The following is a 15,106-nucleotide window of genomic DNA, read 5'->3' as shown; positions in this document are numbered from 1 at the left end:
ATGAATTGGGTAATTATTACTCAAAGTGCCCAGATAAACAGATAACATAAAGAAACAGGGGGTTGCTGCTTACATACTAAGCAGGAAGAACACGTTTCTCAACTGTAAAACTAGAATATTTGTTCATTTCTTGAACACTGATAATCTACACACTTTCTACAAGTACAAAAAGTCTCATTTGAGAAAAAAAATATGTTTAAACTAACTTTAACCTACCCCTATCTAGCTCACAGTAATTTTCTTTAATTTAGGCTATTTCTAGGATAAGATAAACATGAAGTAACTTATAAAGTAACCTTGTTAACCCCTCTGGTCTTAAAAACAGGAAAAAGGAAACACAATGTCCGTGTGGGCATACTAAGCCTTCAGGCTGAAAATACAGGGAAAAAACTGCACTGTGCCTTTAAGGCTGCAGGTTGTGCTAGGTTTTCCGTTAAGGCACAGCATCACACTGTCTATCTCCAGTTCATAACGGGGCTCTCAACCCAACCAATCTCCTTGTATTCAGAGAGGAAAGATGGCTGTTCATTAATACAGTACAGATAGCCATGACAGAGAAGCAGGGTAGCTGTAGGTAGCCGATTTACAAATCTCAGTCAGAGATACTTTTTTTTTAACATGGCTGCCATGGCTGCTTTACCCGGGGTTTAATGGGCTTTAGGCTTTGCATGCATACATCTGTTTGCTTCTTGGTAGCACAATAAGATATATGAACCTAGATATCTTGTGATGGACTGGTTAGTAGGAAGTTACTCTATCAATATAGTCTTAGTTCACAAATAACGGATTGATGCCCTTAGCTCCCCAGTTCTGTCCATGTCAGCATTTTGACTCCTGAGGACCCCCAATGGAATCTGGTGACCCCCACTGAATAACCACTGGAAGCAGGGAACCCCCGCATAAGCAATTTATATGATGCGAACCTCAAAGCAATACACAACACTAGACATCAAATATACAAATATGAAATATTTTCTTGAATTCACAAATAAAGAACTAAACAAAAAAATGTTTTTTTTAATTTGAATGGAAAGGTTGGGGACTGGTAATACTAGACTCCAGAATATCTCTGGGGGGTTTCGCTTTAATGCATGCTCTCTTTTTGTTGACACGAACCAGTGCTTTTTTCGAGGCCACATGTTGCACATAATAGATTCTGCTTTTTGTACTTCAGTTGCTTTCATGATTCAAGCCAACAGCAGCAACTTAATTTTTAGGTTCAAATTAAAAGAAATTCTGTCTATATACGCTTTACTAGGCTACACAAATGATTACATGTTCTAAACAGTTGTGGACCCCTGAGCAGATCCCACGGACCCACAGGGGTCTGCAGACTAGAGTTAAGAATCGCTAGTGTAAGTATTAGCTTAATGCTCTTTTAACATCTAGCCTGCAGAGGCCTCAGGTTAGTGATTAGCTAGAAAGAGTTACATTTTGTGTTTGGATTGTGAAAATACAGTTGGCTTCTTTAGTGCCTACATCACAGCTTTCCAAACTTTTCATGTTGGTGACACACTTTCGAGACATGCATCATTTCGCGACACAGTAAAGCAGTGTTGCGAGCGAGCCCGAACCACCTTAGGGGGATTTTTTAATTATACACCTTTAACTTAAAATCTTAAACCTTCTTCCCTTGATTTTGCTGTAGGCAACCAAAGGGCATAGTGCAGTATTTCACTAACGATTTTCAGTAAACTTTTCCTCGCGCACAGTGAGCTAAGGCTGTGTTGGCAGGCTCACACTCACTCACAGGGCCAACTAAACTTACTAGTACCTATCCTTGATTAATCTGTGATCAAATCCTCTGCTGACAGTTTGCAGTCCATTAAGGGGGAGATGTGAATGCTGGAAGTATTACCACTACAGGGAAGACTGCCAGAGCTAGAATGGCCAAAGAGGAATATCTCAGAAAAAGCTTGGATGGCCTCTAAACAGATGGGGGAAAACTCCAGGCCCAGTTGAGAATGGCCATAACGTGTGGGTTTCTTTGGTTTTGCACTTTTGTCAAAAGCATAACTCAGTTTTTAACTGTGTTTTTTAATAAACGTGTGCATAGAAAGGGAGGAATAATAATTGTAAAGTCTGAATTATTTATTAGGTAGGGGTGTGCAAAGTTGTCAGAGGGCTTACTGCGCTGTATGTTTAAACTTCAGTGCTTTGCAAACTGCAAAGCTGATAATTGTTTTTTTTTTAACATGAAAAGCTGCAAAGAGATGTGTGGCAGCAGGAATGTTTCTACTGCTGCACATGAGCAGAAACAGGCTGCAGCCAATCTATATGCTGCGTCCCTCCCCTAACACAAAACCAGAAACGGAGCAGGGAAAGTAAAGTAGGTACCTTGTTGGTTGATCTATGAAGAATAGCAACCATATTCAAAGCTACTGGAAGCTACAAACCACAGTAAAGCAACGTTCATACTTGATAATAAAACATTGGTATTTTCTTTTTGATCAAATGAGTAAATATACATTTTGTAATGCATAGGAGAATATGTGCATAATACCAACGAGAATTAAGTTTCTACACTGTATATTTCCTGTCCTCACACTCCATGCTTGAATGTAGTAAGACCTTATATCTGCACAACACCATCTTGACTGCGAACTCTTTCTACTGATATATTTTGCAAAATATTTCTTTTATGAAAATTACTATGTATATATATATAGTTTGTTTTTAAGTTTGGGTTATAAGATACATTGTGTACCACGGAACTAGGAAAATTATGTTTCTAACTCACAAGAAGATAGTGTCACTTTTCTGATACAGTATATTACAATCCTTGAAGATTTGCAAACTCCCTGGACCCCAAAATAATTATCATTATGTTCAAAGTAATCTAGTGTTGAAAATAAGATTTTCAATCCTGAGAGATTCAGAGGTTTCTGCGAACTTCAGTGATGGAACCCAGAGCACATGAAACTTCAAGGTGAACTGAACACTGAAATTAGTGTTCTTTATGTGGCAGAGAGCTAAACACTCATCACTAAAAAAAAGTGTTGGATATCGATCTGGATATTGTGAATTCAAATCTTGCGAAGACAAATTAAACTTTTCATCCTTCCGTAGATCGGTTAATTAAGTATCTTAAATTGGGTAATCTAGTTTTTTACACTGCTAAGAAACTGAAGTGTGATGTGCAGCGCTCTATCGACATTTGTTATTGTTATTGATGATCCAAATCCTTTCTTCGTACTCTCAGAAAAAGATCAGTGGTGAGGTGATCCTAAAAACACACGCTCCAAACTGTCCAGTCATCTTATTTTAGCCTTAGGTACATAACCATATGTCATCCATGCAAAACAATAATCAAAATGTAGACAGGTTACACACAAATATGAATATGAATACAATGTTCCTTTTTCAGTCAGATATCTCATTTAAGGAAGATAAAACTGTCTATATTTTGGACTTTTTTATCAAGTGTAGGCATTATATAAAAGTAAAAGTAGCAATTGTGACTAATGCTAATTGCAACCTCCTATTGCCTTGTTGTGTAATTTAGCGATTAATATAACATAAAGTAAACAAAGTACAAGCTTGGAATACTAGTCAATTTCCTGCTTAAATTACAGGACACAGTCTCTTGAAAAGAGCGGCCTAAGTTAATCTATTGATGAACAATAGGGAACACGGAAAAACCTGTAATTGTGTGTATCCCCTGATTTTCCTCAAGGACAGGCATCATGCAGGGAAAGAGTACTCAATCAATTAGGCGACTCAATTACAGAATTCCTGCAGCGATTTAGCACAGCGCCAGCATGCAAAGCCGAAGCATTCTCTCAAGATAAAATACTTCTATCTATAACACAGAATCACCTCAAGCATGCTGACTTTTAAGTAATTGTTACTGTTTATAAAGTGGGTAAACGGTACTAGCCAGTTTGTAAATAAGTGGCAAGAAACTATTAATGTGTTGACAAGATTTTAAATAAAGAAGCGGCTACTTGATTTGAAATCTTGTCTTCGTGGAGGAGCCACGCGCGAGACCAAGATGGCCACGTGAGGGCTCGGCTCCGCCGACCTCCTTTTACAGCTTCAATATCCTGGCAGCAATCCTGCAGCATAACCCCACTCCCTGAACGCGCAGAAGAAGTGACGTCCTCAGCTGTGTCTCCGGGCCGCCTGGGGTGCTCGGTCCCGGAGATATGCCGTCCGACAATCGGTGGCCTACCTGCATCTGTAGCCGGGGACTTGAGTGAGTGGAGAGCCCGTCGCCGAATGCACACACATCGGGTCTGTAAACCGGAAGTTACCGGTCCGGCCCTGTAACTTATCTGACGCCCATCTGAGACTGTAGCGAGCCCGGCGGAGTGCACATTGGGGGCGTTGCGGCTGCGAAGAGTCCTTGGCACCGTGTGATTAGCCTGGACTGCCCCGTGGAGCTGGAGAAAGGAGCCGCCCTGCATGAGTACGAGGCGTTGCTCTGCGGGGCGGAGGCCCGAAGCCGGCGGATATTGAATGTGGCGCTGATGGAGGATACAAACTAAACACTGAGGCCCCGGTGGGCGGTGGATTGGTGGTGCTGGTCCCCTTGAGGCTCATATAACTGTCCTGCACTGCCCTCGTATGCGGAAGAACCTACGATGTGAGCCGGTGGCCTGGGGGGGTGCCCATCATCCTAACTGCGCGACGAGCGGCGGTGGCCGTGAAAACGCCTTGTTCAAGAGGGGAGTTCTATGGAGAGTGGAGAGGAGAGGCCCCGGAGGTGTCCTGACCGGGCGTGCTCTACCCTATCGCGGTGAAACTCTCCTGCTAATAATAGTACAGGGTGCTGTGAGAGTTCGCTTGGCACCACGACGCATGTGAAGCCCCCAGCGGACCCTTTAGCCCTAAGTACTGGCTGTGGGGGTCGAGTTGGGGGTCGAGCTGCTATGGGGGTGGAGGAACGTCCGGAACAGAGTGGCCCTGCCGCATTTACAGTTTCTGCGCCCCGCAGCTGGACAGGTGACTCAAACTACTTGCTTTACGGGCGGAAGTGTGGGCGCTAGTGTTTGGCGATTTGTCCATTGTGTGCTTGGATGACCGGTGGTCGTGAAGACCGCCCCACTTGCTGGTTGACTGGGGGACCTGGATATTGACTTGCAGAGACTCCTGGGGGTAAGGCGACACGGCGGCTGGACTCGGAGTGACCGGAAGACAAGAGGGGAGCCCTATGACCCTGGCCCTTGGGTGCAATCTTCTGACCAGTGACGGGCAGAGACAAAGTTACGGCGTTCAGATGGCGGCCAAGCCGGAAGCTGAAAAATCCTTGCCCAGATCCTTCAAGGGATCTAGAAACATTCAAACCAATAAGTTGGACTGATATACCATGCCTAAAGGCTCCCCCAAAGAAATGAAGAGGGCTCAGTCGGTGGGGGGAGACACAACATGCCCTCCCAGTGAACCAACTCTGACAGATGTCATGGGAGCCATAAATAGGGTCCAGGCATCTCTGGGCCAGAAAATGGAAGCTTTAGATAACAAATTAGACACGGTCACAATTGAGGTAAACTTGATGCGGGCGTATCTAACGAAGGCGAATGAGAAAGCCAAATCACTTTAACTCAAGACTGCCAGTCTGATCGATGACGTGGCATTGCTGCAACGAGAGGTAAGAGACCTGAAGACCTCAAGAGCCCTGACGGATCACAAGCTTGATGAATATGAGGGGAGGGCTAGGCGGAACAACATTCGCATTCTTGGGGTGCCCGAGAAATCAGAGGGCCAAGCCCCGGATCTGTTTGTCGAAGACATTGTCCTGAACCACCTCAAGCCCAAGGGACTGAGTAACCTTTTCACAGTCGAGCGCGCGCACAGATTGCCGGGGGGAAGTCCCAGGCCCGGGGCCCCCCCTCGCCTGATGATTGCGAGGGTCCTGAATTTTCGAGACAGAGATGCGATCTTGCAGGCGGCACGAGCGGGGACCCCCCTGAGGTATGAAAATGCGACGCTCTCCTTTTTTCCGGACTTTACTCAAGTTGTGCAGAAACAACAACAGAGTTGCTTGCCGGTGAAGAAGAAACTCAGGGACAGGGGACTGAAATACGTTATGATGTTCCTGGCCCGCCTGCGGGTTGAACTCAACGGGAAGGCCTGGTTCTGGGATAACCCTGAGGTGGCGTCGGACTGGTTGGACAGCAGGCATTCGAGCGAGCCGAAGGACGGGGACCGAGGTGGAGAAGATGAACAACAGGAATAAGTATAAATAAGGCAGTGGAATCTAATGTGCAGTATTGTAATGTCAGGGGCTGGGGTGGCTCCACAGCCGATTTCTTGACTAGACTCGCTTAACTGAAAAGTACTGTGGATTGTCCCAGATTCAAGGATGTGTTTGGGGAGGACGGGGGGTGGGGGTTGTGGCGGGGATTTGGGTCCTCCTTCCTTTTACTACTTAGAATTTGGGCGCGGGCACACTGCTAGTTGAGGATGGGCGACAGCCATATGCAGGGGTGCAGTAGGGGGGAGGGGGTTGAGAGAGATGGGATTTTTGGATATTGGTATTTTTTTGCGTGCATTTATATTTGCAATTTGTTTTCATTTTCTTTTTGCATCTGGTGACATTGCTATGATTGGACTAGTTCCTTACCACTATAATGTCTACTGTTAGACGAGGATCAGGGATAAATGTGCTCAGTTGGAATGTGAATGTTCTCAGGGACAAAATTAAGAGGGGAATAGTGAACCAGTGATTAAGCGACATTCCCCAGATGTAGTGCTACTGCAGGAGACACATTTAGTTGGGAATCGTTGCATGGCCTTACACAAGGGGGGATAGAAGTTGGTGGTGCATGCTGGATTCACTACAGGGTCTAGGGGGACAGGTATCTTAGTGAAAAACTCCTTTCCCCTGGCCATACAGGCCACATGGGCTGATCATCGAGGCAGGTATTTCAGCACATCGGGGGAGTGGGAAGGGAGAACTGTTACTTTTATGTCTGTTTATCTTCCACCAGGCCTGCAATCTGACACTTTCCAAGACCTGGGTGCAATCTTCCTGACTTTGCCCGTGGGTCTACTGGTGATGGGCGGGGACTTTAATGCGGTGCTGGATGGTGAGGTGGATAGACACCCAGCCTGAATTCTGAGGCCGTCCCAGAGGTGGCTTCCCGACTTCTTAGAAACAACAGGGCTTATCGATGGTTGGAGGTTGAGAAACCCAAGCGGGGTGCATTACACACACGCGTCCGCTGCTCACCACACCCTATCCAGAACTGATTATGTACTGATACCGGTGGCTCAGGCGGCGACGGTCCGAGAGGTGTGGCACTTGGGTAGGGGAATATCTGATCATTCACCGGTTGGAAATTGGCCAATTTGAAGTAGGTAGAATAGCCCCCATAAACGCATGCCATTTAAGGGACCCCGCTGCCAAGAAGGAAATTGTTATGAGTATGGAAAGATACTTCCAAGAGAATGCGGACTCTGTAGACTCAGCACTGACCCTGTGGGAGGCATATAAGATTGTCATTCGAGGGGAGGTTTTAGCATTAGTCGCAGGAAAAAAGAGGAAAGGTCAGGCCGAAGTATACCGGGTGGAGGCGGAGGTGACCAGGATGGAGATTGAGGTATCCAAGGAAGCGACCCCTGAGGGTACACACCGGTTAAAACTCATTCAGGCTGAATATAGGGGCCTAGCTAGAGATAGGGCCAAATCACAGCACGCGGATACTCAGAGCAGGATATATGAACACGGTGACAAAGCAGGTAAACTGATAGCGTGGCTGTAGAAGGGAGAGTGGGCGTCGAGGCTAGTACCGAAGTTGCAGAAAGGTGATTCTGAGAGGATCACTGCTCCGCAAATTATAGCGAACGAGTTCTCAGAATACTATGGTGAAGTGTATACATCCGCAGGGGTATACACAGAATAAGAAAACGAGGCCATGATACATGACATTCGTATGCCCACGCTATCGGAAGATTATCCGAAATACTTAAGATTCCCCGCTCACAAATGATGAAGTGGCGCAGGACATCAGGGGAGTACACTCCGGGAAGGCCACAGGCCCGAACGGCATCCCTATAGAGCTGTATAAACTGAGTGCAAATTGGCTTGCCCCATTTCTTCGCTGCTAAATGCTGAGCCTAAAGTTCTGGCGAAGCTCCTGGCGACGAGGCTAGCTAAAGCTATTCCCACCCTGGTCCACCCGGATCAATCTGGCTTCATGCTGTGTCGAAATACGGCCCTTAACCTACGGAGGCTACACGGGATATTGGGCAGGGCCCCGACGATACAGGAGACGGCGGTAGTGGTGTCCTTGGATGCCACCATGGCCTTTGACAGGGTTGAGTGGCCCTACTTATTCGCAGTTTTTACGAAGATGGGCTTTGGCCCAGAGTTCATTAACTGGGTCAGTTTTTGTTTGCAGATCCCCTCGCCAGGGTTGTGGTGAACAATCGAAAATCCGCCGACTTCCTTCTGGGCAGAGGCACGAGACAGGGGTGTCCCTTGTCCCCGCTTCTTTTTGCCCTGGCCCTTGAGCCGCTAGCGGCATGGGTCCGGTGGGACCGGTCGATCAGAGGGCTGTGTTGGACGCTGGAATGGGAGGACAAGATCTCGCTATACGCTGACAATATCCTGCTTTACCTCACCACTCCCAGATAATCCCTGATCTGTTTTCTTGACGTGCTTTCTATATTCGGGAGATACTCTAGTTTCGCAATTAATTGGTCGAAATCAGTGCTCTTTGTCCTTAGAGGAGAACCTCCGGTAGTCCCGCGTTCCTGCCCGATACAAATTGAACCAGTAGGATTTCGATATCTCGGCATTTATGTGGCGTTAGACCGAAGTTACGATACACCAAAACCTTGGGCCCCCCGCTGATCTTATTTAAAGGGGATGTGATGAGGTGGAAGACGCTACCGCTCTCCCTTTTAGGTAGGGCAGTGCTCTTCAAGATGATGGCCCTTCCCCGATTCCTGTAAGCGCTTCAGAAGGCAATGGACCCGGTGCCGTCATACTACTTTCAGGAAATTGAGGCCCTTCAAAGGCAGCTTCTTTGGGAGGGCAAGCCCTGCATCGCCTTCTCTAAGCTTACTCTCCCCTAGTACGATGGTGGGATCGGCTTGCCAGATCTGCGGAAATACTACTGGGCCTCCCAGTTAGCTGCGGTGAACCACACCATATACGGGTCTCCCGGAGACCCCGGGTATGCGATGGACCACTGGCAGGTGCCCGGGGGGCGCCTTCACGAGGGCATTATATGCCAGATCCGGACGATGTACCCTGGCTGGGCCGTCGGCTCATGCAGTGCAGATGTGGCAGGCAGCTCATCGACATCTTAAGTGGGAAGGGAAGCTCACACTTGCCACCCCATTGTGGAACTCGGAGAGGCTGGGCAGCCTGTGGAGGTCAAAGGGGTTTGACAAATGGGATCTCATTGGGATCACCCAGATCAAGGATATTTGGGGAAAGGACACAGTTCTCACGTTTAGTTCCCTCCAGGAAAAATACCATCTCCAGGAGAGTGAGCATTACCGCTACCTCCAAGTTAGGCATGCCTAACTTATGCACATTCCCAGAGGCACTACGCTCCCAGACGCCTCCCCCTGGAAGATCGAGTGTTAGACGGTCATCTCCCGGAAAAGACCATTTCACTAATATATAAAAAACATATCAATAATATGGTGGATCCGCTGGCAACCATTAGGACACAATGGGGTGCCGATGGATTGGTACTAGATGATGAGGACTGGAGGGAGGCGGTCTCCTCTACAAAGGTAGTGGCTATTCAAATGAGACTTGGGCTAGTACAATTAAAGATCCTTCACCGGTCATATGTCACGGGCCCCGGCTGGTACGCATGGGATGTGGGGAATTTGGGGAGTGCCGGAGGGGGTGCGGGAGCTTGGAACCTTCATGCATACTTTGTGGCATTGTGCAGAGATACAGGAATATTGGGTAAAAATTAATGATACGATGCGAGAGGTGCTGGGGGTGGAGATAACACTGGAGGCCCGAAGATGCATCCTGAATGTTTTGGAACTTACGGATTTGAGTGCGTATGGGAGACAATGGGCGACCCTGGCATGTATGGTAGCCAAGCGCAACATTGCTCAGCTGTGGGGTGCCAGCCAACCGCCCGGGTCGAGAGGTGGATGGAGGACCTGGACTGGTGCATGTACAGGGAGAAGTTGGTTTACGTTGCTAGGGGCTGTCCTGCGAAGTGGGGGAATATTTGGGATGCCTGGAATAGTTATCGTGGAGATATTTCTGTTCCCCCAGTTGGTCAGGACGAAGCGGTAACACATGACGCCCTGTGATCCCTTAACGATATTCTATATGTATTATTTTGTAGTACAGAAATGTATATATGCACAAATGTGGGAGCGGCGTATGTCACCGGATGTTTTTTCTTTGTGGTATTCTTAATAAAAAGATTTATATTAAAAAAAAAACTTATCTTCACACCTTGAGGAAACGAAGAAAACAAAGAGTCCGGTTTTATGAAAACGTCACACATGGCAATCTGAAACCTCGGCAGCTATGCATCATCGCGCGACACACCCACACATGGCAGGTGACACACTACAGTGTCCCGACACAGAGTTTGGAAAGCTCTGGCCTACAAATTGGAAGTCTGCCTCACCTTCTATGTTATGCTGCAAAAGCTTTCTCTTGGTCCTTTGCAGAGTTATTTACAAATTCTGAGTAAACCTTTGTTTCCGTGCCTCAAGATGTGGTACTTCAGCTAAGGATAGGACATTGGGACAGGACCAGTCTCACAACAAATCCATTGGCTCTTGCAAGAGAAAGGTACTGGTGCAATTGACATATTGCGTGTTTATTATAATGCATCCGTTGCTCCCGCGCTTCTCTGGTACGTTTTAAGTTTATGTAGAAGGTTACCATTCATGTGTAAGCATGTAAAGAAAAAGCACTGGATGCAATTGAAATTGATGAAAGAGCAGAGAGTAATAGCAGTCTTTTGTTCTATTTAGTACAAAAGAGCTGTCACTCACGAGAGACTGCAGAACACCAAGAGAGCCTCCATTTGACCAGGCAAGCTGTGTGACAACAACCTGATAATGTCTCTTTTTCTCATATCCCTTTCCACTTCTTCGCCTTCAGTACTGAGCACAGTTTAGGATGTGTTCATCACTGTCAACGGAGAAGAAGACTTATGAGTTCCACGTTGTCCCTGCAGCACAATTTGGATCTAAAGGTTAGTGGTAACTTGACTCTGGCACAAAGCAGTTTATCATCTACATTTTTTGGGAGCATTTCCTACATCTGTAAATACATATGAATATCTCTGCATTGTTGTGATATTACCAGATAAAACAAAACATCTGATTCACATCCTACATATTTTGAGTCTAGCCCCCTATTGTTTTGCTAGCCTCTATATGAAGCAATCCTTCTTTTAAACAAAAGTCTGTAGAAACCACAGTAACATTTGCAAATGCGTTTCCTCGGATTAACTCCAGAATGCATGGTGCCTCTTTTTGTTGCTCACACAGAAATTAAATCATACATTAACTTGCCCATTAAACTGGAAGAAAGGGAATGAAATGCCAGAAAATGGTACCTTTTATGGTGGCCAGGATGAAGAATGCAATGATGGCATTGTTGATGGCGCAGGTGGACTTGGCAACACAAGACAGCACTGTGAACGGGTTTAGGAGATAACTGGAAAGAAAAACAGTTATTTAGAAACATTGTGTCCTGGAAAGAGGAACACTTAGAGCTCTTCTGAGACTGGAGAATTATAACGCCTGAGAATTTAGGAAACAGCTTTATCATTTCAGTTACACTCATACAATTGAGATGCACATTGTTCATCTGTATTTGTTTACTTAAAGCAGAATTTAGCAAAAGAACCTCTGATCACTCGACCTCTGTGATATCATCTTAAGTCTCTCTGATGCTCCAATCTAGGTCCATGAAACTTTTAAAACACTTAGGCTCTTCTCCAAAAGGACAGTATTTGAAAGATGATTTTAAGCTGTGACAACTCACAGCAGCAGTGTATTGGGGTGAGTGGGTCTCTCACAAATGCATCATAGCAGGCTGGAAACACTCTACACTCCATAACCAGCATTGCATGACATGCCTAGCAGGCCAAATGTTCTCCTTTTTGACATCAGTGACCTTGATCCTGATGAAATTATGGTTTCTCACCTGATTCTGAGGAATAATTCATTCATGGCTCTACAGAAGACCTAATGGTGATGAAAAAGGAATCTGCAGAATCCTGAGCATAGGACCTCAATGAACGAAGGAACAAGAAAGATTGTGGTGATACCCCACAAACTGAAGTGCCTTCTTTGAAAAGAAATGTCCATTATCTGTGAGGGCAACGAATATCTTCGACCTATGGATAAAACCTCAAAATGCTGTAGGCATAAGAAGGAATTGTGCAACAGGCAAGAAGGCCATGCAAAATCCTAAGGGAAATGTTCCACCATAAAAAAATGATAGTGAAGGTAGCAGAAGTAGAAATGGAAGCAAGCCTGCAGAAGGATTGAAGAGGAGAGTGAGACTACAATGGGCATTGACAGCCCATATGAATTATCAAATGACTTGCTACAATATATTGGTAAATCGGCTTATTTTAAATTGAACACTTTGTTCAGTCGGCACAGGCTGTTGCGCACGCCCTACAAAGTAGGAAAGTTCTACAAGATTAAGTGAGATGAATAAGAAGTGAGCTTGTTTTGGATGGGGACTACTGGATGTAGGCAATGAGTTTACGTTTCGGATTGTAACAGAATGACTTAAGAGTATGGCACTTTCTAAAGAGTTAGATCATGATTACAAGGTAAGAAATGCTCTTTTAAATGTACATTTTACATGATGCACATCATCTCCGCCAAGACAGAGTTAGGGGGCATGTTACTAGTGCTGCATGCACTTCATTCAATCATTCAAGAACATCTGACATACTGTTTGGGGTTGCAAAAGATTTCAGATAAATGGATATCTCTTCTATATTACTTTGGTGGCTAGGTCACCAATGATTAAAAAACCTAGATAAACAGAAAAACACCTGAATGTAAACATCAAGTAGAGAAATTTAAATCATCAATGGCATCGAAACTGGTGGTGGGAACAGCCCGTTCAGGCCAGCCTGAGAAGGTGACGTTTTGGGGATTCATTAGAGTTATCATTGCTCCAGTAAGTGAGTTAGAGGAATAGAAATAAAATTGGAGGCATTTGCGTGCAACATAACTCCGACAATACAAGTCAAGGTAGTTGGCGTATAAGGTATCCAAGGATAACGCATGAAGCGACTGATCAAGGGTATAAATGCATAATACAGCGAAGCAAATGAGACAAAATAAGGTCAAGGTGGGGATCATATCCCAATTTTAGAATATTTTCCTGAAATAATTCAAGGTAGGTCTGTATTGTAAGTCACTGAGATGTTTATTTCCTTTCTTTTTGGATGCCCAACCCCTTATCCATATGCGTTCTGATGAGCAAGGATGGCTTATGATGAATCAGGACACCGGGGTGTGTGAGGCCATACCTTTCAATTTTTTTTAACTGACTCCCAGAGTATAAAAGGGATATTGACAAATTAAGGTCCTTTATTGACTAACAGAAATGAATACAGAGTCTTCTAAAATTGAGAAATTAACCTTGACCTTGTTTGGTCTCATTTGCTTCGTTGTGTTATGCATTTAAGAGGAGGATGCAAATATAGACATCCTCGTTTTCTCTTCTCGTCCCTCCACCATATTTTAGAGTAAGGGTATAAATGAACAGCTGAGAAATAGCAGACCCTGCTAAAGCAAATGAGCCAAGGTAATCATACGAAACAGAGAAAAATGCTCATGACAAAAAAATACATAACAGCAACACAACGACAGCTGCCTTACCTACAGGGGAATAATAAGGATAGGAAAGACATAAGTGGACAGAGCTCCAGGAGTGACACCCACAGCTATTTGGATGTTTGTTGATTAGTCAGTCTAGTAGAATTTGAAGGAAAACAGGTAGGCAGAGTTCATTATTAACATGAAAAAAACTTGTGAATTTCAATGGCGTTCAGGACGTTTGATGTCACTTGTCCTAGCTCCAGAAATATAGAGCTGCTTGATCAATCGGCGAATAGGGGAGATCCAGTGACTGGATTATCTCCAAAGTTTGTCACTAATCTGTTGGACTGACTCTGTGCCACAGTAACAGCAAATAGACACCAAGCATCAGGAATCAGCATTCATCTTTGCTGCACTGTTTCCAATGAATTGCAGTTGCTTCCACTGTAGGTTGAGAAGGGGTGAATATTTTCTGCTGCCAATAAATCAACTGGTTGGGAGGTGGGTTAACCGCATCACTGCTGCGGTCATTTTTGCGCTGTGCGGCTGTTTTCGCAAAACCGCGTTACATGACGAGCTCAGCTCGTCATCCGCACAAGCCACCCGTGGCTGATGACGAGCTGAGCTCGTCATCAGCATCGAAGGGGTTAAGAAAGATGAAAGGATAGAGTACAACCGATATCTGAGCAAGCAATGAAGGGGACGACCTGCATGGATGTATGACATTACAACGCATGCTTTTACATCGCATGCTTTTACAACGCGGTTTTTACAACGCATACCATTACAACGCATAGTGCTTTGGGGTGCTGGATAGTGAATAGTTTAATTTACTATTCCAACTCCAGTCCCCGTGGATAGTAGGGAAGGTGTTGGACAGTAAATTAAACCTATTCCCTATCCTAGAGCGCCCCCCAGCGCAATGCGTTGTAATGGTTTGCGTTGTAAAAGTTGCGTCGTAAAGGCACTGCGTGGTAAAAGTTGCGTTGTAAAGGATGTTTCCCACCTGCATACGTGCTCAATGGAGCAGCTGCCCTTCAACCAGCAGGTATATTTAGTTCAGATGGACCATTTATTCTGCGCTAGCATTGTGGTTGCCCAACAAACTCACTGCCTACTGTATCCAGTAAGAACACCGTCAGGGATATTTTTCTATGAACCCATAAACGAAGTTGGGGTGACAGCTCCAAGGGAGTCAGGGGAAATTCCAACAATACTCGACTAAATCTGAGTGATAGCACATATTTGGATACCACCTGCTCTGAAACTAGGGCCAGACTCCCAAAGGTAGAAAAGTGTGAGTGAACCGGGGGTGGAAAAGTCATCTGAAAAGGCAATATTGCTACCAATTTTGTGTCGG

At 45.3% G+C, this 15,106-nt stretch overlaps 1 protein-coding gene across 1 annotated transcript in view; it reads right to left on the bottom strand.

The window, feature by feature from the left end:
- The window catches only part of PIGU (phosphatidylinositol glycan anchor biosynthesis class U), a 169,452-nt gene that overhangs the window by 91,574 nt on the left and 62,772 nt on the right, over window positions 1–15,106 (bottom strand). The window contains exon 6 of the mRNA XM_086932287.1: window positions 11,511–11,611. Coding sequence (XP_086788413.1) covers window positions 11,511–11,611 — 101 coding nt within the window. The remainder of the gene's footprint in view (window positions 1–11,510; window positions 11,612–15,106) is intronic.

This window comes from Lissotriton vulgaris, chromosome 7, assembly GCF_964263255.1.
Source record: "Lissotriton vulgaris chromosome 7, aLisVul1.2, whole genome shotgun sequence".
In the NCBI taxonomy this organism is placed as follows: Eukaryota; Metazoa; Chordata; class Amphibia; order Caudata; family Salamandridae; genus Lissotriton; species Lissotriton vulgaris.
The sequence above is the reverse complement of the archived record's forward strand: the minus strand, read 5'-3'. Positions and strand labels throughout refer to the sequence as shown.